General features: G+C 41.1%; 1 protein-coding gene across 5 annotated transcripts in view; it reads left to right on the top strand.

The window, feature by feature from the left end:
• Positions 1–8,927: 8,927 nt before the first annotated feature.
• ACE2 (angiotensin converting enzyme 2) overlaps positions 8,928–25,714 on the top strand; it is a 41,240-nt gene continuing 24,453 nt past the window's right edge. The window contains exons 1-7 of one of the 5 annotated variants that reach the window (XM_040468205.1): positions 8,928–9,163; positions 10,062–10,350; positions 16,593–16,751; positions 20,288–20,381; positions 20,814–20,957; positions 22,409–22,521; positions 24,144–24,249. In XM_040468205.1, the coding sequence (XP_040324139.1) occupies positions 10,165–10,350; positions 16,593–16,751; positions 20,288–20,381; positions 20,814–20,957; positions 22,409–22,521; positions 24,144–24,249 (802 nt within the window). In that variant the 5' untranslated portion in view covers positions 8,928–9,163; positions 10,062–10,164. Of the gene's footprint in view, positions 9,164–10,061; positions 10,351–11,453; positions 11,542–16,592; positions 16,752–20,287; positions 20,382–20,813; positions 20,958–22,408; positions 22,522–24,143; positions 24,250–25,714 lie in introns of those variants that run through there. The other 4 variants (XM_040468206.1, XM_040468204.1, XM_040468207.1 and 1 more) reach the window with 4 other exon arrangements.

Raw genomic sequence — 25,714 nt, 5'->3', positions numbered from 1 at the left:
GGGGGCGGGGACGGGGGGAAAAAGTTACAGAGAGGGAAGGAGGCAGACCATAAGAGACTCTTAAATACTGAGAACAAACTGAGGGTTGATGGGGGTGGGGGAGAGGGGAAAGTGGGTGATGAGCATTGAGGAGGGCACCTGTTGGGATGAGCACTGGGTGTTGTATGGAAACCAGTTTGACAATAAATTGTATTTAATATAAAAAATGTTATTTTTGAGAGAGAGAGAGAGAGAGAGAGAGAGAGAGAGAGAGAGAGCAGGGAACAGTCAGAGAGAAATGGAGACAGAATCTGAAGCAGGCTCCAGGCTCTGAGCTGTCAGCACAGAGCCCAATGTGGGGCTTGAACTCCCGAACCACAAGATCATGACCTGAGCCGAAGTCAGATGCTTAACTCACTGAGCCACCCAGGTGCCCCATTAGCTTCAACTGCATACAGAAACTCTACCTTTTTGCTCTCCCCATTCTATGTTTTTGATGTCTGAATTTGCATCTTGTTATATTATGTATCCATTATTGAATTATTGTAACTAGCCATTTTTAATATTTTTGTCCTTTAACCTTTATACTAGCTAGGGTTAAGTGGTTAACACCCCACCATATTACAGTATTTGAGTATTCTACATCTGGCTATATACTTGCTTTTACCTGTATGCTGTATATTTTTGTATGTTTTTATGTGACTAATCAGATTCCTTACATTTTGGCTTGAAGAACTCTTCTCAACACTTTCTGTAAGGCAGGTCTAGGGCAGATGAGCTCCCTCAGCTTTGGTTTCTTAGGGAAGGTCTTTATCTCACCTTCATTACTGAAGGACAACCTTGTTGAGGAAACCATTTTTGTTTCAGCACTTTGAATACATCATCTCATTCTCTCCTGACCTGCAAGGTTTCTGGTAAGAAATACGCTTATAGCCTTATGGGGATTCCCTTGTATAAGAGAATTGTTTTTTTCTCTTGCTATTTTGAAAATTCCCCTTTGTCTTTGATTTTGGACAGTTTTATTATAATGTGTCTTGGAGAAGATCATTTTAGACTGAAATGTTGGGGTGACCTATTAGCTTCAGGAACTTGGATGTCTAAATCTGTCTCCAGGTTTGGGAGTTTCTCAGCCATTATTTCTTTAAATAAGCTTTCTACCTCTTTCTCTCCCTCTTCTCCTTCTGGGACTCCAATGATGCATCATTTTTTCTCTCACTGGTATTCCATAAGTCCTGTAGGCTTTATTTATTCCTTTTCATTTTTTTTTCCCGGAACAGCATTTTACTGGAGCTCTGGCGAGCCATGTCCTCTCCCTCAGTCAAGGCCACGTTTAAACCTTCCTCAGCCTATGAAACCTTCCAGAGATGAAGATTACCCAACACTCTTCAGTAGTCTGTGTCAGTGTTTACAACTGTCAAATGATTCTCCCTTAGGACTAAACATGAGCTTTTGACATGTTCTTTCAGTCAATTTCTTCCCATTCTTTTAGGTAGAGAGGGAACTGTCTGGATAATATGTCCTACATGTTGACATCGACAAACTTCAAGGCCAAAGTATGACATCATTTTCATCTGTTTTTAAAAATCATAATTATTTTCTTCAACAGTCTTACTAGTTCTTTTGAGCTTTTACCACGTCCCATGGGAAGAGTCAGGGATCAAAATAAAAAACACACTGACAGGTTAAACCCCCCGTTCTCTTATGGGGTGACATGGAACTAGTTACTAATCTTGCTGAGGATTTGAAAAGTAACAACTTCCGCAAGGGTGGTGGCAAACACTCAGCAATGTGATAGACATTGGTGCCCTGCACACACAGTAAATACCTTCCGTGTTAGTTCTCGCCCCTGTGATGTTGAAATCAGAGCTAAGTATTTGGACTGATATTTTCTATCTTATTTATTCTTGCTTTCTCCTATTTGCTATGGAGACCAGTGCATATATGCACGTATATATACATCTAAACAGGATCAGATACTTTGTGCTTTCATTGCTACTTACCATTCTGCTTGGCCCTGATTGAGATGTGGGAGGTGCAACCATGTACACACGTTAGTTCTTGAGAGAATTACGTTCATGGCATTATCTAGATCAGGGTCCCTTGACCTTGGCGCTTGACATCTGAGGCCAAATAATTCTTGCTTGTGAGGAGATGTCTTGTGCACTGTGCAATGTTTAGCAGCATCCCTGACCTCTACCCACCCTCCCCAAGTGGTGACAATCAAAAATATCTCCAGACATTGCCAGTTGTCTCCTAGGAGGCAAAAATCACCCTGTTTGAGACCCACTGCTTTATATCACCGATAAAGATTCACTTTGAAAAGAACAAAATTACTGCCGTGCCATCTGAAGTTGTCATCTGTGAATCTGTTGTCTCTAATTATTCTCTATCCCCGAATATACTCATCCTACTGAGAAAAACCCAGCTTTTTGCCAAGATAGCCTGAGCACCCATGGTCTCCTCTTAGTGAAAGTCATGAAGATCAATGCTGTATAAGAGTGCAGGGAGAAATGTTTGTAACTAATACAAGTCTGATATCATCCTGGGGCCATTTTTTTGAGCAGTCCAGCCGGACCTTTTATGCTTCTTCATACCTTGACTGTCCCTCTTTTCCAAGCCTATGATAAGAACTCTTTCTGATCACAGAGTTTGATCTTGAAACCAGACTGCTGAGGTTCGAATCCCAGTTCCCATTGCTTTTGAGCTTTGTGATCTTAATTCCATGCCTGTTTCCTCATCTAGGAAATGAGAATGCTGCAATTACTTACCTCATAGGGTTGTTGTGAGGATTAAATGAGGGAGCACATGTAAAGCAATTAAACTCTGAGTGGCACATAATAAGCACTCAGCAAAGCTTAGGTATTAGTATTGTTACTATTATTAGTATCAATGATTACCTATGATTCAGAGTATCATCTCCTTCGGAAAGCATACCTGATGCCTCCTTGGGCCCACTCTGACCTCCTGTTTCTCTGAGATCATGAAAAGTTTTATAATCTTACAAATTAGAGTTTATTCACATCATCTTTTATCTGTGTCATCTGAGTAAAATTTCTCAACAATGCAGAGTGTACGAGACAGAAATTATATGCTCTACATGATTTTCATTCTCTCATTCATCTCTTTTATTGAAGAAATAGTTAACACTGTTGCGGGGGGGTGTATATACCCCTGGAAAAGTTGGGGTAGTGGTTTGGATAGATATCTTTGCTCTCCCATCAGGACTTTCTCCTCTTATCCACTCTTATCTGGTTATATCATATATAGTCATATCACATATATATCATATCATATATAATTATCTCATGTATAGTCAATGGGTAGGGGAGAAATGTGATATTGATACTGAGGTGGAAACTCCTTCCAGACAAAGACATCATTCAGGAAGATTTTGCAAGCTCTGTCTTGTGTGCCTGAAATTCATAAGAACCCAAATTCATGGTTGGAATGAAATATCTATGGAAAATGTCCCCAGAAATAGCCCCTTCTGCAGTGGATGGACGAAGCACTATGTATATTACCTATGTGAAAGACATTCCCTCCTACTTCCGTAAGGCAGAGCCAAGTTTAGTTGGATGTCTACCATTCTCCAACACAAATCAGATGCAAATGTTGACTAGCCTAAGCCAATTATCCTAGTCCCCTGGGGATGGAGTTGGTAAGGAGCCCTACTAATGGCCCAGATCAGACAAATCCCTTAGAAGATGAGGAGGGAAGGGAACATTGTCTCCAAGATGAGTCTGCTAGGCCTCAAGAAGACAACAACTATTGGACGTTTCTAGCTGGATTAGAAAACGTGACTTTTATACTCAATCTGGAGACTGAGGTAGAACCCAAAAGGGATGTAGGTCTATTCTAAGATATTTAGAGCCAATTAGGAAGTATTAGCCAAAGTGTAAAAGTCCTCAGTCACCCTCAGACTCTAGCTGAGAGGCAGGAGCTAACTCCAGAAGGAGTCTTCTATGGTTTGATTGCGCATCGCTCAGCCTTGACCTGGCCTGGGTCTAAACCACTTAACTTCGACCCTCTCTCATGTCAGCTGCCTTCTCTAAACCTGTACCTTGGTTCAACTGAACCACCCTGTGCTCCTGAGATGTGTCTCCTTTGCTAGGAACCAGTGAGAAAATGTGATGCCCTGGCCAAGTTCCTGAAATTCCCTTTTATCATTTCTTTGTTCAGTCCACAGATGGTTCCTTTGGGGTTGGGGGAGGGGTTGTTTCAAGTAACTTTTCCCCTTATTTATCCATTCTTTTTCCCTCCTGAGACCTGAAATAAGTAATGCTTTCCAGCACACTGGGTTTCTGAAGTAAAATCTTTTCTTTTGGTCTTAACTGAAAAGACACATTTGACTAACCATCTCTAGAGGATAACGTTCAAGTTTATATCTTCATCCCTGACCTCTCTGTCAAACTGAAGACTTGTATATCTAGTAGTCTTCTCAACATCTTCACTTGAATTTCTATTAGATATCACAAACTTGACTGGACTCCCAGGCTTCCTTCCAAACTGTTTTACCTGCAACCTTCCCCATGTCAGTTGATGTCACCCTTCTTCTCCCAGTTGTACAATTCCCAAACCCTGGAGTGATCCTTGACTATCTTTCTTTAACAGCCTTCTCCCAATTCGTCAGCAAATCCTGTTCGCTTTACTTTCAAAATGTATTCAAATTCCAGCTGCCTTCTCATGAACTCTGTTACTGCCACCAACCCACCATCATATCTCACCTGGATCATTGCAATAACCTTCTCAGTGGTCTCTCTCTGTCTGTATCTCACCCCTGTGCATTCTCTTCTCCACATGGCAGCCAGGGCTGCTTCTTCTCAAATGAAGGTGAGATCATGTGACCTCTGTTCAAACTCTCCCGTGGATTCCCATCTCGCTGAGGATAAAGGCTCACGTTTGGAGCCTAAGGCCCTAGATGTAAGTTTACACCAGTAAACTCTAGCTCTAGTACTGCCTGCTGTTCTGTTCAGTCTGGGTGTAGAAATAAATTTGGGTGACAGGACAGGCACCATACAATTATAAATTCAGACCCGTAATAATTAGTACAACCCTCCTGGAATCCACAGCTTGTCCTCACAAATTGGAACTCTGTCTGTTGAAAATATTTGTCAATTTTGTTCATGGAGATTATCTTTGCTCTATCTGTAGGAAAAGGGACTGCTGTGCAACTAGAAATGTAAACAGGAAAAAGCTTTAGCTTTTCCTTTGGGCTCAAAAGTCAACTTGTTATTTATTTTCTGTAAAGTACTTACAAATCCACTTCGATAAGTATGTGGTCGAAACCATTTGGGCTAAATGCAAGTCATTTTTGGCCATGTGGAGTTTTAAATGTCTCTATGCTTTATGTTCCTGATAGCCTTCCTTATTTCTGTTGGAAGCATTACTCTATCAATTTTAAGACAAGAAATTGCACAAAACATCTTTTTTTTCCCCCTCCGAAATTAACCAAATTTTCCTCCCAGCTTGGGGAACCGGAAGAAGCTTCTGCCATAGCTATTTGGCAACCCCACCGTTTGTGACTCAGTTGGAAGTGTATAAAAGGTAGAGCAGTAAGGGAAATATGGATCTCAAAGTCTATGCACTTTGCTCCAGCAGGGTGAAGACACGCCCTCAGGTCTGAGCCTATGAAGAAGGGGCTTTCTGATTGAATTCCACGGTTATCTGGTTTCCATTTAGCTTTTAGCAGACAGCAGATCAGAAACAGGGAGGAGATTTGTAGTGGGCAGGGCTACTAGAAGTAGATTCTTCAAGAAGTGACAGCTAATTCAGAACCTGCAGAGACAGCACAGTTAATAGCAATAAAGCTGTTCGGAGCCATTAATGTAAAGCCCTAAAGACAGTGTCACGTTATAGCCTAGTCAGTAAACAATATTCAAGGTGATGACACTGAGTCATCTGGGGAAAAAAAAGACACATAAAATAATGCTTAAGGCAACATCCTAACGAGGATGGAATATACGTTAGAAACAAATTCTATCTTCAGTGGTTTAAAAATGCACAACTGGTATAATCAACGCAGTACATTTTCATTTTGCTTATGTGGGCCTACTCATTCTTAGAATATGATGGGTTTTCTATAGATAAAACTTGGACTATGGACAATTCTCCCATTTCCCTTACTTCTCAAAGTGACCGAATTATCACACAACTCCTCTCATTTGGGGTGGCTTTTATTACTAGGTTCCCAGAATTCTTTTCTGTGTTCTCATGTATTAACTCATATAATACTTACGATTTCCTATGAGATGCATATAATATTGTCATTGGCTTTGAAATAAGGAAACGTGGTGTGGGGAGACTATGGCCTGTTTAAAGTCACACAGCTAACAAGTGGCAAAGTGAATCCGTTATGCTACCTGTCTTCTCCTCTGTGTCTGAACTGTGCTTCAAATTATATTATTTTACACCATCTACTCTTTTGTTTGTTTTTCTCCGGATCCTCTCCTGTGACTCTCTAAACTTGTGTTCCTCTGCAGTGAGCTTGATTCTCTAAGTTATTTTGCATCTAATACTTCTATTCACAAAGTCTTAAATAGTCTAAGATGAATTTTCCTTTTCTTGGGCAGTCAAATTGGATTTACAGCTCCTATTAGGTTTTTATTCAACCAGGTTGTCTGGGCTGCTGCGGTAGTCCCCTGGCTGGTCTCCCTGCTTCCAACCTTACCCCTTTGGTGTCTCTTCTCTACTCAGTAGTGAGAGTGAATCACTTCTCTGCCTGAAGCCCTCCAATGTCTTCCCACGCTACTCAGAATAAAAGCCAAAGTTCTACAATCATGTGTCCAGCCCTCCTGGTGGGGCCCTGAGCTTCCTCTCCATCTTCACCTCCCGCCACTTTCCTGTATGCATTGGGCTCCAGACACAAAGGTCTCCGATGTTCTTGAGACCCGCCTACACCCTTTGCACCTGCTGCCCCTCCCCTTGGGACAGTCTTTCCCGAATATCCACATGGCTTTCATCCGTTCCTTCAGGTCTTTGCTCAGAGATCACCCTCTCATCCCCACCCCAAGGGATTGGGCTCACCACCCTCCTTTCCTGCTTGTTGTAAAGTCATAGCATTTATCATCAGCTATTTGTTCCTTCACTCTACCGCACATCATATAAGATGATATCCACAGGAACTTTTCCTGTCTTATTCATTAGTATATATCCAGTAACTAATTGTTGAATCAAGATTCTTATCGTTTTGGACACGAACCGTCATTAATCAAGGACTGCTCAACTGGAGTCACGTGGTTGTTTGGGGAACATTAAAATCTAGTTGTATAACCTTACATTTTGTTAAATCCCTTATCGCAATAGAAGATACATTGTATGTTTGTATTTTCTTTTACTATTATATTGTTTTAGCAGAAAGGAAATGAGGCAGTTAGCATGTGACTTGTTCCTCACGAATCCCTAGATATGTATTTAGGACCAGAGATCTATATATTTTCCAAGAGGAAACCGTAGCCTAAAAGTCACCTTTTATAGTTTTGTCAGGTGCCAAGATCAAACTCTTCCCTCTACCACTTAGGAAATTCACACTCCAACCCTTTTGAAAAGTAGAACAGGTTTCCTACATGCCCAGTTTTCTTAATTTTCTGGTTCTCTGTTCTGTCTCAAAGGCAATCCATTCCTTTGGGCCCATTGCCTTTCTGGGTCTCATCCCCTGGGTCTTTAGTGGAGTCCTTCCATTCTCAGCGTGGGCTTGGGGAGAACACTGCTGGGTCGTCGGCAGAACAGCAGCAGCATCTCATTGGAGGGGAGCACAAATTCTCAGAACGCAGTCTCTGCCTGCAGGTGGCCGTGACGAGCTAGTTCTACAGAATTATTGTGGCAAGCCTTCTATTTCTGACTTTTCAAAGTTTCTTGGCTTCCAGGGTGTTCTTGCCTCGGTGTGATCTCAGCCTCCTTGTCCGTCTATTTTTAGCTCTCAGATTCCATATCCTGCTTTCTCCATTTCAGTTCGATCACGTTAATCTTATTTTCTGCCTCAGTGAATTGAAGTTGGACGGCTTCCATTTTTTTTTTCTAAAGCTAACAGCTTCATTCAGGAAGTGACCTGAGTGGAGTTTTGTTTCAGCTTTTATTAAAGTAACATTCCAACTCTTTGTTCAAAGTCTCACGTGCTGCTCCCCTTTCTCGGAACTGGTTTTTCTCCTAATGCCTGTGTGAAGTGAGTGGATCTCAGCTTCCTCGAATGTGGGAAGTGCCGTGATGAAACTTCACTGATTTCTCCCCTACTTTCATTTAACATTTATCATAATTGCTTAAATTTGTCAACTAACTTATTTCTTAGAAGGATCACGTGTTTTGATTTACATTAAGGATAGGAAGAATCTACCTCTTTTTTTTAATGTTTCTTTATTAATTTTGAAAGAGAGAGAGTGGGGAAGGACAGAGAGAGAGAGAGAGAGAGAGAGAGAGAATCTCAAGCAGGCTCTGCTTGGGGGCAAGCCCGCATGGGGCTTGATCTCATAAATTCTTCAGATCGTGACCTGAGCCGAAATCAAGATTCAGACACTTAACTGACTGAGCCACCCAGGCGCCTTGAATCCACCTCTTTTTGATGTGGCAAAACGAAATCTGTCATCTTCATGGAAAGTGGAAAGGGGTCTGTACTCTAGAATCAAATGGCATTCTTGGCTGAATGAGGTGTGGTAATTTATTTAAGTTCTCTGAGCCTCAGTTTCATAATCTGTGCAACATCGATAAAAATTATTCACCTCTAGATTTGTTGTAATGCTTCAACGAACTATTATAATGCAAAGCACTTTGAGCAGTTACTTATAATTATTTTTCCCTGTCCTATAATAATACGTACAACTTTGGAATAAGGGAAAGTAGTGAAAACTTTTTTTAAAGGCTTGGTTACTGCCAGGTCACCTGGACCTGGAAGACTTGTTTTTCTGGGTGAAGAAATATTTTCCCTGTGTGAAGGTTTCATAATCACAGTCGAGCCAGCCCAGGAGCCCTGCCATTTACAGTGGCTCCTCTCTTTATCTCTGACATACCCGCTCTCTGGGAATGAGGACATTGATCCAGCTCTGGAGATTCTACAGGATAACCACTGGAGTCCCTCTGGATTCTCTGTTGCCATGATCCCATGGTTTTGGATGACCACGGACATGGACACTCTTTGAATTTCATACCATGCAGAGTCATTTTTATTTCCCTGGGTCCTTGACTGACTTTAGAACAGGTAAGTGAAAGGGGAGGAGGCATACAGTGAAGTCAGCCATACAATAGGTGGTTAACATGGTCATCTGAGAGATAGAAAGTGAGCCGGATCAGGAATGTTAACCTGCGGAGTGGAGGGTAGTCTTATACTTTTATTTTTATTTTTTAAAGGGTTATTTATCTTTGAGAGAGAGTGCGTGTGAGCGAGGAAGGGGCAGAGAGAGAGGGAGACAGCAGATCCAAAGCCGGCTCTGTGCTGACAGCAGCGAGCCCGATGCGGGGCTCGAACTCACGAGTTGGGAGATCATGACCTGAGCCAAAGTTGGGTGCTCAACCAACTGAGCCACCCAGATGCCCCTAGTCTCGTACTTTTAAAAATGGCCATGGAAATTAAAATTAAAATCAGGAAAAAAAAGAATTCCAAAAAGACAAGGGCAAAGTAGTTTATTTAGGAAGGGAAAATGTTACCTTGTAGAGACTTTCTGTGAACAGAGCTTGACATGAAAAGAAAGGAGAGATAACTGACTTTTAATGGAATTGTCTGGAAAACATATAAGTACCAACATTACCCCCCGTGATCCCTAATTCTAGCCTTCTTTGGTCCCTGTAAAATTATAACACCTTCAGTGTATCTTTAACAGCTTTTTAGGAACATATTAACCAAATGTGCAAGTTCTGATCTGGCCATAAAATACTAGGAGGGATATGATTCTCCAGGATTAATGAATAACATTTGTTTATTTGATTTACTTTAAAAAATCATTCTAAAATCTGTTTACATATCTGTCCTCTCCAGGATGAACTTTATATTGGTTCAGCAGACTGTTTACTGTTTCTTCTTCTTCTTCTTCTTCTTCTTCTTCTTCTTCTTCTTCTTCTTCTTCTTTTCTTTTTTTTTTTTTTTCATCTTCCCTGCTCAGTGCCCAACCCAAGTTCAAAGGCTGATGAGCAAGAAAAACTCATGAAGAGGTTTTACTCTAGGGAAAGTTGTTCAGTGGATGGGATCTTGGTGCATAGGGAAAGATGTCAGGCTCTTTCTGGCTCCTTCTCAGCTTTGCTGCTTTAACTGCTGCTCAATCCACCACTGAAGAACTGGCCAAGACATTTTTGGAGAAGTTTAACCATGAAGCCGAAGAGCTGTCTTATCAAAGTTCACTTGCTTCCTGGAATTACAACACCAATATCACAGACGAGAATGTCCAAAAAATGGTGAGTTCTCATGGTTACATAGGGGTGTTTGCTGCTTCTTAAAGATTAGATTACTGCCCATGCAACTGAAAAGGGAAATCAAAGAAATGCTCTGAGTTGTGAAGTTGGATGTTTGCCTCGATCTTTTGGATTCTGGAGTCCCAGATGCCTAAACTTAAATGACCTTGGGGCTCATTTGAAAACGGTTACAAAATAATTCACTGGTCTCGGTCCAGATTCTTGGAAACCAGTGAACATGCTTTATGAAGCTGCTACCATAATTCTCATCATAATCAGGGTTTCAAAGCATTTCATGGAAATGCCATAAGTTATTGAGTTAATAATTTTCCCAAGCCTACAGTGTCAACAGGAATATCTAAAGACTCTCTAAAATGATAGATTAACTGCAAAATGCAAGTGGAGGCTTAGTGAAAGAGCTAGCTAGTAATTAAACTAACCATGGGTCCAGAGGCTGGAATTGGGAATTCCTTCCTTCATTGTCGTGGAGCTCTGAGGGACTTCCAAAGGTCACAGAATCCATCCAGAGCCCTCCCAGAAAAACCATAACTAAACCAATTCTGACAAATCTCAGAATGCTCTGGGAAAGCAAGATGCTTTGACAAGTGCAAGGACTCAGGAATTTCTTCTCTCACAGGTCCCGAAGCAGTATCCTTACACGTCTTTCCTAGAAGTCGAGCGACATTATTTGAGAAAAGATTTTGTGACACTTAAAAAAAAAAAAGATTTTCTGACACTTGTATAGCGATACATTCCTTCAAAAATGTAGTTCAGAAGCTTTTTTTTTTTTTTCAAATGGTTAGTAGGTCGCATGTTTAAATTACTGCCATTCATGGGACAGATGAAACCCGAGACCTACTGCCTCATTTGAAATTCCCAAAGAGAAGCTTTTCCATTTTTCTAAAGCTCAAAGAAATCCTGGAGATTTTGACAGCCTGATGTGGTCATAGGAGATCATCTGTTTCTTGGCTCATATTTTGGTCTTACCTCTCTTCATCTCTTTATTGTTGCTCTGGCCTCACTTTTTATTTGATCTCTGTTGGAGGTGACTATAGTGTACTGTTCCTTTGTTTTCATGCTCCGCTGAATGGGCCCGTAGGTGCTGGTGAAGGTGTTACTTACCAGCATCGTGCCTAAGAGCTCCGGATCCGGACTGGCGAGGTTCAGATCCTGGCTCCACCACTTTCCAGCTGGGTGAGCTTAAGCTGCTGAATTAACCTCTCTGCGCCTTCATTATCTGACCTGTGAAAAAGAACGTCCCACTCATATCTGCCTTGTAGGGTCGTTGTGAGCCTTAGTTCATACCCCAAACCACCAGAATAGGGCTCGATGCCCGTGAGCTTGGGAGAACGACACGATATCGTTGCTACGAGTGCGGGAGTTGTACTTGCCGAAGAGACATGAAACAGTCCTGCTGAGTGTCCTTTGCTGAGAAGCCATGTTCCAGAATGAGATGTAGCGATGTTTGTCGAAATCATGTCTGGATCACTGAGTGTTATTACTTTTGAATTGCAGCTGTTGATTAGAGCAAAGGCCAGAGAGGAGAGGGCATAAATCACCAAGTGTGGCCAAACCGCAGAAAGCATGGACCTTTTAAAGGAAAGTGAAAATATTAAAATGCAGAGAGGAAGCAGGTGGCCACCAGCTACATGCAGGGAGGGCAGTCTGGTGGTGAGGAATGGCTTCTGCTTCTGCGCGTGTGCCGGGCAACTGGCTAAAAGAGCAGTGAATAAATTTTGGCTAACTCCTTTGGTTTAGAGCAGTTTTGTGGGTGTTTCAGACTTAGTGATAGGACCTAGGGAATAAGGTACGGGTTTTGTCCTTTCCTTTTACTCTAGAGAGCTTTTAACGACAGCTTTATTGAAATACAATTTATGCACCATAAAATCCACCAATTGAAAGTATACGATTCGATGCTTTTTAGTATATTTACAGAACTATACAACTTTCGCCAGCATCTAACAGAACATTTTCATCTCTCCAGCAAGAAATCACATGTCCGTTAGTCATCGCCCTTCCTCCCAGCCCCCAGCCCCAGGCAACCACTAATCTACTTTCTGTCTCTAAAGATTTGCCTCCTTTGAACATTTCATATCAATGGACTCGTAGGAAATGTGGTCTCTCATGTCTGGCTGCTTTCACTTCGCATGTTGTGGCACGTAGCATTCCTTCCTTCCTTTCTGTTGCCAAATAGTATTCCATGGTATGGTTTTTCTTTACTTTTCATCATAAAAATGTTCAAACATGTATAAAAGAAGAGAGACTGGTCTATTGAATCTCCTCGTACCCATCACCTGATTTTACAAATTATTAACACTTTGGCCAACTTGTTTTATTTTTCTACCCAACCCCTCATTTATTGGATTATTTTGAAAGAAATCCAAAACATGATCTGGTTGGATGCATAAATATTTCACCTTGTAGCTCTCAAAGTAAGAATTTTTAAAAGAACCTCAATAACACTACCAACCACTTGATGAGAACTCCTCAGTTTTGTCAAATATCTATCAGTATTCAAATGCACCCTACCGTCTCATTTTTTAAAAAATTTCAGCTCTTTTGTGTGAATCAAGATCTAACCGGGTCCTCTCCTTCCAATCATTTTGAAGGATGTTCTTTAGTTCTCTTTTAGTCTACAGAATTCCTCCCTCACTTTTTTAACAATTTATTTGCTGAAGAATTAAATTTCTGGTTCTATAGAAATTCCCACTATTCTGGATTTGCCGATCATGCCCCGTAAATGTTGCTTAACATGCTCTTTTGTCCCCTATATTTCCTGTAAATGTCTAGATCTAGGGCAGAGGTCAGAACACTTTTTCTGAAAAAGGCCAGATAGTAAATATTTCAGGCTTTGTGGGCCCCATGGCCTCTGTTCAACTGTGCCATTGTAGTGCAAAAGCAGCCATAGATGACACATAAATGAGCGTGACTATGTTCCAATAAAACTTTATTTACAAAAACAGATCGTGGGCAGAGTCCTGATCTAGAGACTTGATCAGACTCAGGTTTCACCTGTGGGTTATTTAATAGGTGTGGAAATGGGATTTCCACTACTAGCATGGTACAGGAATATTGAGCCAAGAAATTAACAAAAAGCTAGCTTAGGTCCCTAGAGCTCTGGAAAAAAGACTAGCTTGGGAAGGAACAGTATGTCCTTAGTGGGCAAAATTCAAGCCAACATCATGCATTTTTTTGTCTTGCGATTTAAAGTATGACACTTTTGTAGCAACGTGGATGGAACTGGAGAGTGTGATGCTAAGTGAAATAAGCCATACAGAGAAAGACAGATACCATATGGTTTCACTCTTATGTGGATCCTGAGAAACTTAACAGGAACCCATGGGGGAGGGGCAGGAAAAAAAAAAAAAGAAGTTAGAGTGGGAGAGAGCCAAAGCATAAGAGACTGTTGAGAACTGAGAACAAACTAAGGGTTGATGGGGGGTGGGAGGGAGGACAGGGTGGGTGATGGGTATTGAGGAGGGCACCTTTTGGGATGAGCACTGGGTGTTGTATGGAAACCAATTTGACAATAAATTTCATATATAAATAAAAAAATAAAGTATGACACTTACAGTATGGTAGTGATAAATAGAACAGATATCTTCAAAGTTCCTATATCAGTATAATTTAAAAAATGTTCTGAGACTGAGCCCTTTTGGGGATCGTGAGTTGTTTCCAGAAGAAATTGAGAATAATATTATTCCTATAATTTGGTATCAAAGTTTTACCAGAAATTTTGCTTGACAGTAAATCATCCTGGATTGGGTGAAGAAGGGTAGAGGTTTCGAGGTAACTGGTGGGTTGCGTAGATGAGTCTGTAGCAGAGACCAAACTCTTCTTTCCATAGTCCACTCCTTCCCACTCATGCGTGTTACAGACAAGACTAGAATGTGTTGAATACAATCAATGGTCACTGGTTAAGAGCGTTAGCTTTGGAGGTAAACATCTGGGTTAACACTCTAGTTCTTTTAATTACTAGCTGCGTGTCCTAGGGAAAGCTACTTCCCAGCTCTGTGCCTCAGTTTCCTCATTTGTGAAGTAGAGATAATCACAACTACCTCAAAGGATTGTGTGTGAAGATTAATTGGGAAGTGGTTCCTGAGGGGTTGTGTGTACTCAATAAAGAGAGAAATCATTTCCCGTTTTTACTGCCACTATTCTACTCATCTCTTTCTTGTCTGAGCCGTTGTTGTCATGTCCACACACCATTTCCATCACGTCACAAGCCTGCTTGGAGCCCCTGAGTGATTCCCTAGTATTCAAAGAATAAAAGTAAAATTCCTTGCCTGGAAAACGCAATCATGCCTGAAGTCCCGCGTTGGGATTGTTACTAATTATCTATTGTGTTAAAAATTACCATAAGCTTAGCAATTTAAAACACTACGCATTTATTATCCCACAGCTTCTGTGGGTCAGGAATCCAGGTATTTTCTAGCTGTATCTTCCATTTCTGAGCCTTATGAAGTTGTAATCGAGGTCCTGGCTAGCACTATGGTCTCATCTGAGGCCTGACTGGGGATGAATCCACTTCGAAGCTAATGTGGTTAGTGGTAAGCATTCAGATCCTTGTGTGCTGCTGGACTGAGGACCTTAGTTTCTTGCATGATATCACCCAGAGGCCATCCTCCATTCCTCGACGTGTGGCCCTTTCCACAGGGTGGCTCACAACATGGCATCTCACTGCATCAGAGTCAGCAAGGGAGACAGAGTTTTAGCAAGATAAAAATTATAATCTTATATAACATAAATATGTACATCCTGTCACCTTTGGTATATGCTGCTGGTTAGATGTGAATCATGGGTTCTGCTCACACTCAAGGTGGAGGCGATCACTCAAGTGTGTACCACCCAGATAGAGGGATCATGGGAGCCATCTTAGCGTTTCTCTACCACAGGATCCAGGACCCAGATACTGTCAGTTGATTGCTATATCCACTATTTATATCTCTCAGCCCCTTTATGCACATATGAATAATGGAGACACAATGATTTTCTATCTCATGAGATTAAGAAGATCAAATGAGGTGAATTATTCTGCAAAGTACTCTACATCCATCCAACTCCTACCTACTTTAAGGTCTTCTCCATGAGAGCTTGGCCAAATCTAGTTGCCTGCATGAGTCTTTCTTTTCCTATAGCAGAAACTGCTTGGCCCACTCAAAGCTTATACTTTATCATATGCTCTTATATTTCATTAATGAAACATTCACGCTGCATACCTTATCTGTCTGATAACACTGTAAGCAACTTAAGGGCAAAGAATTTTTTTCTATAAATTACAAAATAGCTAACTTTTTTGAATGTTTAGGATGTACCAGATATTGTGATAAACTTTTTGTTATTTGTCAATTCTTCTCATCGTTACAACAACCCTTTGAGGTAAGTCCTATTATTACTCACGTTTTACAGATAAGGTGACTGGCTCAGAGAAGGTAAGTAATTTGCCTAAAGTTGCACAGCGAGTCACAGGTGTCTGACTCCAAGAATGGAGTTCTTACTTGTCTCATAGGCTACCTCTTTTATACAGTCTAGAGAAGTACAATGTACAAAGTAATTGCTTATTTCAGTCTGTGGTAGATGGAAATGAATTTGTACATTGAGAAAAGACTGTGCTAGAAGAGCCTGGAGAAGTCCACTTGCCTATAGTGATGTTCAAGATGGGGGCCAAGTGAGTCCTGGCATCATCACCTGCTCGTTGGTTTCTTTGACTGTTAGAAAATCGCCATGGCTACCAAAGGGTCATATTCTGGGCTACCTTCTTGGGGGAACATAATTTAAGATCAGAATCTCTGGTAAGTCATGGCACTGTGGGGCTTACTGCAAACTGATTCTCATTTCTTGCGGTTCACAGTGTCATGAGGGGCTGTATTCCCATTAAGTTTGTTCTGAGCTTTACTGGGCTCTCCCTTTAGAGCATTCATCCTCGAATTCTTGATCAGCTCACCCACGTCACAGTGCTAAGGCCATAAATTCCAGGAACCCACGATGTGAATTATCTGTGAGAATGCACTTCCAGTTCTGGGGACAGGACCCTGGGGAAAACTAGGCACTGGGCCAGAAAGAGAGACTGACCAAGAATGGCCTGGTAACTCATAACCTAAGCTTTGACCTTCAACAAAGTAGAGAACTAAAACTACTCAGGAAATATTAGATGTTCCACCAGATGTTTTTTTGGACGGTATCTCCTGTTTTATCTGTTCAAGCGGTGCCATTCTGACTTCAACTTTATTTTTTTGTCATTTCAGAATGAGGCCGGGGCCAAATGGTCTGCCTTTTATGAAGAACAGTCCAAGCTTGCCAAAACTTACCCGCTAGCAGAAATTCACAATACCACCGTCAAACGTCAATTGCAGGCCCTTCAGCAGAGTGGGTTATCAGTGCTCTCAGCAGACAAGAGCCAACGAGTATGTGAACATTCTAGCGCTGACCCAAGAGTTGAAATATTGGGGAAACATTAAACGTTAATATCTCCATGGCTGCTTCCTTTATCTGCAGAGATAGTAATGCTGACATTAGAAAGAGCTCTGTGCCTAGGTAGGGTGACCACATAATTTGTCATCCAAACTGGAATCCTTTTGCAAGTGAAAGAAGACACTGGTAATAATTATGTTAAGACACAAAGTCAAACTGGTGTGGTCTGGGCCCTGTGTTGTATATGGGCACCCTATACCAAAGTCACCTTCCTGAGGACCAGGTGGCCTGAAGAATATACTTAGTCTATGTCATTCATTCTCAACTAGGGGTGCCCCCCAGTGACATTTGATGATGTCTGGAAACAGTTTTGGTTGTCATAAGTGGGGAAGGGGCAGGGATGCCGCTAAACATTCCACAATGCACGAGACAGGCCCCAATGACAAAGAATTATTTGGTCCACAACATTAATAGTGCCAAGCTTGAGAAGTCCTGTATGTGGTGCAATTCTTTCCCCCTTTTCATTCTTGACTCTTCTCTACGTCTTTAATGAGTGGCTAAGAACCTCAGCTCAAACTGCTTTAGGGGTGGGTGAGCCATCTCTTTCCAAGACATCCATTCCATCTGTGGCCCCCTCTAATTGATAGAGATACTCCCTCCATTGAGCATTAAGTGCTTTACCACCATTTTGTTCTGCCTTCTGGATCCAAATTGCTCTTTCCTACAAAGGTTTTTAAATAAATGAAGGCAGCTATTTTTTAAAACTAGTTGACCCCTATTTTTAAAGTTTATTTATTTATTTTGAGAGAGCGAGAGAGAGCACGAGCACAGGAGGGGCAAAAAGAGAGAGGAGAGAGAGAATCCCAAGCAGGCTCTACGTTGTCAGGGGGGAGCCTGACACGGGGCCAGAACTTACTAACTGCGAGATGATGACCTGAGCTGAAACCAAGAGTTGGACACTTAGCTGACAGAGCTACCCAGGCACCCCAAGTCCTTTTTGTTTTTTGAACCTAGGATATCATCTTTCACTCCGTCAGTTTTCCTCTCTACGATAGTTTCAAGTTTCCTAACCAGTCCTAATTGCTGTCTTCATTTTGTCGGTAACCTTGAACTAGACATGGCACTCTGCATTGGTTCTGATGCATGAAGGTGATCAGGAATAGGACATTTTACACCCTTTGCCCTACGTCTATGAAGATAGTCTAGGACTGTATTAGGTTTTTGTTTGTTTGGTTTGTTTGTTTTTTGACAACCAAATCCCATGTTGGCTCATATCAACATCACTGTCCAGGAAGTTTCCAATTCTCTTCCACCAATGTTGCTCTAAAATGATAGCTTTCAAAATTCTATTCTTAAGTAGGTAGTTTGCTCAAATTCAAGAAAGCCTGTATTCACCCTATTAAAATAACATCTCTCATCCCATCTCTCTAGCCTAGGAGTCAGCACACTTTATTCTGTAAAAGGAAAGATAGTAAATATTTTAGGTTTTGTGGGCCATCTAGTCTCTGTCACAATGAGTCAACTCTGCTGTTGTGTCAGAAAATCAGCCATAGCTAATACATAAGCAAATGAGTGTGGCTGTGTTCTGCTAAAACTTTACAAAAACAGGCAGCAGACAGCATTTGGTCTGCAGATCATAGTTTACAGACCCCTGATCTAACCTACTGAAATATTTTTATCTAAAATATTTGGCTATTTAACATCAAAGTCTTCTTTCTCAGTTGCTTGTCCTCTGGAATTCTGTGTTGTAATCTACATCTATAAAAAGAAAAAATTCACGATAAGGACAAAGATAAAACCATGTGGCACATATCTTCCTACAAGTTGATATTTATTATTCCACATTCTTTGGATCCAATTATCCAACTAGCTATTAATCCACTTTATCTTATCCATTCCGTGCTTCCCATCTTTTTCTCAAAGACACCATGTGAAACTTGGCCCATTGGTCTTTGAGAGTCTAGACAGACTGATCTATCCTGGGTGGAACGTGGACACTGTATTTTTATAAGATTCCGAGTAGTTCTAATGTGCAGCCCAAACTGAAAAACACAGAAATGCATGTAAAAGATTGAACTGTTTGGGAAGAGAGGAGACTCAAGAATGCATGAATACAATGGAGAGGGAGGAGGGGAGATTGAAAAAGCAGGTACACAAAGAGACCATGAGGAGTTTTGTGCCATGGTAGGGAATTTGGATTGATGCCTTTGGACTATGGGATCTTATTGAAGTTTTAATCATGGGATCTATTTCATGTTTTAGGATAATGACTTTTGTGTCAGAGTGAAAGAATAATGGAAGGGGGAAATAGGAGAAGAGAAACAGAGCCTTTCATGTGGTGCTTCTTAAATCAAATGTAGGGGAGAACCAGTTCCTTCTTTCCTCTCCTATCTTTCCTTTCCTTTCCTTTCCTTTCCTTTCCTTTCCTTTCCTTTCCTTTCCTTCCTTCCCACTTTTCTTCCTCCCTCTCTCCCTCCTTTTCTCCCTCTCTTCTTCCCTTTCTTCTTTTATTACCAATCTATTACAGATCAATACTTGGCTAAATCCATTGACATGCTGAGATGTCATGGAAATATCAAATGGGTTTTTAAAGTTTATAAACATTCATTCCCTTTTTTTTTTAAAAAAAAAATTATTCTCTTGATTCCTGTACTTGCCACAGAATAGAAACAAAGAATTTGCTGTTTTGTACTGGTCCATGGACCATACTTTGAGTAGCACTGCTTAACTCTATTACCTTTACTCTCCTTTACCTACAAGATAAAGTTAAAACTCTTTGGTGTGGCATAGATGGCCGACCCCTTGTGACAAAGCCCCTGCTTACCTCTCCAGTGTCACTACTCCAGTTTCCTTCAACATGTCATCACTTCTGGAAAATTGCTGCTCCTCCCCAACCTCCATCCATCTTTTAGGCTCTGCCTTCTATTCCCTTTTTCTACTTGACCAATTCCTACTTCTCTTCCAAGTCATGGCACTGATGTCCCTTCCTCTTTGAAGCCATTCCTGAATCTCCAAGTTCTTCATTTATCCACCTCCTGCCAGACTGCCACATCACTTTTTCATGACAGTTCTACCACTTGTCCCTCGATTATGTAATTATTGATTTCATGGCTGCCTCCTTGTCCCATGGCCGTGGGGGTCCTTGAGGATCCACGGCTTGTTCATGTCAGAGTTATCAGAGTGTTGGACAAAGTAGATGTTCAGTGAATGTGTTCTCGGTGAATGCTTAATGAACAGCAAATGCACTTCTCTGTGTACCTGGGAAACATCCTTGGGATTTTGGTGGATCCATTTATTTCAGTCATTCCACATATATTTATTATGTGTTTCTAAGGCTCTGTGCCAGTTGATAGTGGGGGAAATTTAACGGAGATATTCCTACCCTACATAAAGGAGGGTGCTTGGCAAAGATGGGAATTGCTGTATTTTGAGGCACAAAAAATCACATGGTTAAAAGGACATCCTTAACTTAGCATTCTATATAGCACATCTCCCACATTGAACATTGTTTATTATGCTTAATTTGCAGTTGAACACAATCTTAAATGCAATGAGCACGATCTACAGTACTGGAAAAGCTTGTAACCCAAATAATCCACAGGAGTGCTTATTACTTGAACCAGGTAGGCTATTAATTTTGAGCAGTCATTATGAAATTTAAGTTTTTACTCTAAGTTTTAAAACTGAGATTGACACTGGATGATGAAACTGTGCCTTTCAAGTGGATAATCCAAAGATGATAAGATTCCAAATAGGTGTTTCAGTACATAGGTGAACTGTTAACTTATCACAAAACTTCATTGTAAACTCTGTCACATTCTAAGTAATTTAACTAAGTAGTTAAATGATTTCAACGGTTTATTTCTTCTGCAGAAATATTTTGGAACTATAACAAGGATGAAGAAATCGAGAAATCATGAGATTTCCCTTAATAACTTTATGGCCTCGATGCCTGCCAGCCTTACTTTTAATTCTTTAAAGTTCATACAATTGTTTACAAATAAAAATTTTACAAATGCATGTTTTTTTCCCTATTGGGTGCTTTGCAATGACAGGCTTGGATGACATAATGGAAAACAGCAAAGACTACAATGAGAGGCTCTGGGCTTGGGAAGGCTGGAGGGCTGAGGTCGGCAAGCAGCTGAGGCCATTATATGAAGAGTATGTGGCCCTGAAAAATGAGATGGCAAGAGCAAACAGTAAGTTCACTGGTCTGTAGAGATCCTGATGCTCTCTGTGGGGGCTGTGGGCTATTTCTCATGAATTACCAAGCCTGCCCTTTGACAGAAGTGGTATCCATAAATTAGTGATCATCTCCTGAACAAATTCAGGTGATGTGTCTCAAAGAAGAAACTACTAGGGGATAAGGAAAGATGCACTGACATTCTATAGTTTAAGGAGCTCAGCAATGAGGCTGAACGACAGGACGTCAAACAAATCAGTCATCTGGGAAGGTATCAGGAACCCAAGCCTTCCTGAGGTAGCCTGGGGATTGAGTAGGGATTCTATTGCTCTGACAGGATGGGAGACAGAGACACTGTCTCTCACCTAAACTCCTATCTGGCTACAGTTGATTTTTAAAGGTCATTTGTGTGTTTAACTCAGGGTGGTGTCCCAGAAAGAAAAAAAAAATCAGATTAATTTAGGCTGGAAACCCATTATGTTCTGCAGTTGTAATTATAACTCAAATCATGTGGTCATAAAAATCTTAACATGGGGCTTAAATTTCCATATATCCTAACTTATTCTCCTGCCTGAATAATGAGCTGAAGCTATGGCATTACGAGTAACTTTATGCTTTGGTGATTCACTGCCTCCTGGGGTTGAGTAAGGAAGAATTTTTTTCATCTGTTGTTTCTCAGTGCCTTTCACTGCCACTTAAACTTGTATTCTTAAGCCACAGGCAAGCTGGGACAGCAGCTCATCACCATATCTTTCCATCCAAATATTTCTCTCTCTCCTCTTCCTGATCATCCATTGCCAATGTGCATGTGAAAATAAGAATTTTTGAAATACATTTGCAAACTGTATTGGCTAATATCCTAATGCAAGCCTGTGTTTCCAGATGACGAGATACTACACGATGCACGCAGCGATGTTCTGTGTATACAGATAATCTGCAAACAAACACAGGTCCGCTGTGGCGATGTCTAAGATGAGTTGGTTTACATTTGAAAATAGAAGGCCCTGAACAAGAAGAGAATTTAAAAACTCAAATCCAGTCACATGTTTTAAAGCCAAAGATAGAAACTGAAGTATGGAGACAGTAGAGACCAAGGGTTAGAAGACTCGGAGGGTGCTTTTGCCTCTTCCCAGTCGTGTGACGCTGGACAAACGATTCCACCGTCCAGGAACAGGGTGCTAATCTGCATGGTGAGGATTTTAATAATGTCAATCTTGCAGAGTTTCTGTGCTTCTTAGAGGAGATGATGCATTGAAGAGAGAGCAAAGAGAGAGCAGAGAGCAAGCGCTTGACAGACACCAGCTAGTGTTAGTATTCATTTCATCCCTTTGAGTTGACATTTAGAAGGACAATAAAAATGTGACAGATCTTTGGATTTTTTAACCTCCCACCAAGGCTGATCTATGTATACTGTGCTTTATCTCCTTCTTTCCCTTATGTTCTCTTCCTTCTCCTTTTAAAAAACAGATTATGAGGACTATGGAGATTATTGGAGAGGAGATTATGAAGAGGAGTGGACAGATGGCTATAACTATAGCCGCAGCCAGTTGATTAAAGATGTGGAACATACCTTCACACAGGTAACCAAGGAAGCATACACAGAGACAGATGTAGGGCGGTGTGCGGGAAGAAGGGACAATGACCAAAGGCATTCTGGCTTGTTCCTAATGCAGTAGTTAGCCATTCCCAGGCCTCAGAGTTATGGAATATTAGAGCTTGAAAAGATTTGAAAGAATAATAGGACAGGCCCCATAGATGAGCAGAGTTACTCTGCTTTCCTCTCCTTTTCGGCCACTGAGTGGCCCAGCAATTACCAATAGCAAGGTTATAAGAAGGAGAGATTATCGGATGGAATGGTCTTTGTGAACTACCTGGGACCCACCCTGTCTTACTTTGTTAGCAGCTGTAGGCTTTGCTTCCTCCCTCAGGACAATTGATAGTATTGTTTCCTTACCTTTGACTGAGGGAGCCTTTTTATGGAAGGCAGAGTATCTCATGGACACTTCTCAATGTCTCCCTCTTCCTTCCTTTTGCCTCCCAGCCCTCCCCCTCACCCCTGTGCCTTCAAACTTCTTATGCAAACCTACTGTGTCAGAGCCATCGTTAGGCAAAGCAATCAAAAGTGGAAGTTGGGGCAACAACTCCTCAGAAAAGAAATGGGCAAAAGATTTGAGCAAGTACATCCTCAAGGAGATTATATAAATGACAGATAAGCAAGTGAAAAGTTATTAGGGAAATGCAAATTAAAACCATGTTTAAAAACCACCACACACCCACCAGAATGGCTACGGTTAAAAAAGACAGGCATAGCAGGCGCTGGTGTGGGCGTGGAGACACTGCTGATAGAAATGCAGAATGGTGCAGCGGCTGCAGAAAGTGGTTTGGCAGTTCTTAAGAAGTTGAACACACACTTATCATCCGACTAAGGTGTTCCACTCTTAGGTATCTATATGAGAGAAATGAAAATATAGATCCATACGAAGACTCATACATGAACGTTCATAGAAGCATCATTCACAGTAGCCCCAAACTGGAGACAACCTAGTTGTCCTTCAGCTGCCAAATTGTATCCAAGAGCTACTAAATGAAGCAAACTCTGACGTAATCATACAGTGACATGCTACTCAGTAATAAAAAGAATGAACTACTGATACATGCTGTAACATGGATGAACCTAAAAATCATGCTGAGTGAAAGAAGCCAGATGCAAAAGGTTACATATCACATGACTTCATCTATATGAAATTTCCAGAACAGACAAAACTATAGAGACAGAAATCAGTTCAGTGATTACCTGGGGCTGGGGATGGGAGTGGAATTGACTGCACACAGGCACAAGAAAACGTGTTGGGGTAATGGAAATATTCTAAAACTGGGTAACAGTGATGTTGTCCAACAGCATAAATGTACTAAAACTCATGAAACTGTACATTTAAAAGTAGGTGAACTTTGTGGGATGTAAACGATACTTCAACTTAAAAACAAAGGAAGTAGGTAACATATTAAAAATGAATATATCTTTGCATCTGCTTTCATTTTGGGACCTGTATTCCTCCAGATGTGTTTGTTGCTTTATGCAGTGAAGTTAGTCATCATCCATATCTGGGAAGATATGTCTGAAGAGATTCCTATTTTTAGTGGTAGGGATTGGAAATTGGAAAAGGCTACTCTTGGTCTTAAACTTTCTTCCTGGGCTTTTCAGATTAAGCCACTGTACCAACATCTTCATGCTTACGTGAGGGCAAAGTTGATGGATACCTACCCTTCCCGTATCAGCCCAACTGGATGCCTCCCTGCCCATTTGCTTGGTAAGAAACTCCAGGAACTCTTTGTGTACTTTGTTCTTTGTTATTTCCACCACTAAAGTTGTTTTTTGGAATGAGGCCCAACATAAAACTTTTGGGAAATGTTGCAAATGAAGTTAGTAACATTGTAGAAATCACATTTTGACAGCACTTTATTCAACATAATTATATAACAAATTGTTCTTTATTGTATCACTTTATTTTACACATGAACGAATATTATGTTGGCCACAATTCAAAGGATAAAGGGATTATTTAACATAACTAGAGAGAGAATTCCAAGTTCAAATGAGAGTGGAAATGGGGAAAATAAGTTTTTCAATTTAAGTTGATTGGCTAAGCTCTTGAGGTGGAATTTGAGATTTTAGTATTATGTTGTCAGAGGAAAGAAGCTTGGTAGGCTGTGGTTGGCCAGGGGTGAAAGAAAGGCTTTTGGAAATTAAGGTATAGCTTGAGTGAAAGCTTCGTAAGTTTATTCTAAACTGCACCAATTACTTTTGCTGCAAAGTACGTGGTTTGGAATCATATGGGTTATGAATGAAGTCTTTGCCATGAAGAAAGATGCCTAACTTAGGAAGAGACTCAATCTTCCAAGAACTTTCTATCCTGCCACAGAGGTTTCATAGACCATGAAAGACCTGGGGCCTTTTATTGAACCTCCTAATTCCCTTCCATAGAGTAGCCATCCTTCCTTCCCCTCTACCACTCCCTAGAAGCCAAGGCCAAATAAAATATTTGTGCTTGAAAAGTTCATGTCATGGATACATAGCATTCCTACCAAGCTAAGTTTCTGCTAGCTAATTCTTCTCAACAGCCTTTAAAGCTCTCTCTTAGCAGGAGAGAATATGGACAAAGGACCCGTGGAGACTTTTTATTCTAAGGCAATATATAAATGCTCTCTACAATGTCTTTGGCAGGCATCCTTCAGTAATTCAGTTTCTGCCTAAACCTATCTAGTGTGATGTGACTCTTCTTTCCAAGGTAGACTAATCTAATGCTATGTGGCACCAATTATAAGCAAGTTCTGCCTTATGTGGGACTGAATCAACACCCCTCTAATGTCTTCCATTCATTACATCTAATTCCATGGTATGAGGTTATCCAGAATGTGTCCATTCTTCTTCTACAAGATGGCCTTCTGGATATTTTAAACAACCATCATAAAAGGCACAGCATAGTACCTGGCACAAGAGTATGTAATCAATATATTTTAGTGATATTATTGTTACCATCATCTGCTTCTTTCCAGTTAAATATCCTATAGAGATTTTTAGCCATTCTTTAAAACTCAATTTTCTGGGGCGCCTGGGTGGCGCAGTCGGTTAAGCGTCCAACTTCAGCCAGGTCACGATCTCGCGGTCCGTGAGTTTGAGCCCCGCATCAGGCTCTGGGCTGATGGCTGAGAGCCTGGAGCCTGTTTCCGATTCTGTGTCTCCCTCTCTCTCTGCCCCTCCCCCGTTCATGCTTT

The sequence above is a fragment of the Herpailurus yagouaroundi genome, unplaced genomic scaffold (genome assembly GCF_014898765.1).
Source record: "Herpailurus yagouaroundi ecotype Mexico unplaced genomic scaffold, PumYag 67690, whole genome shotgun sequence".
NCBI classification, from domain to species: domain Eukaryota; kingdom Metazoa; phylum Chordata; class Mammalia; order Carnivora; family Felidae; genus Herpailurus; species Herpailurus yagouaroundi.
This window is presented reverse-complemented; position numbering and strand designations above follow the sequence as displayed.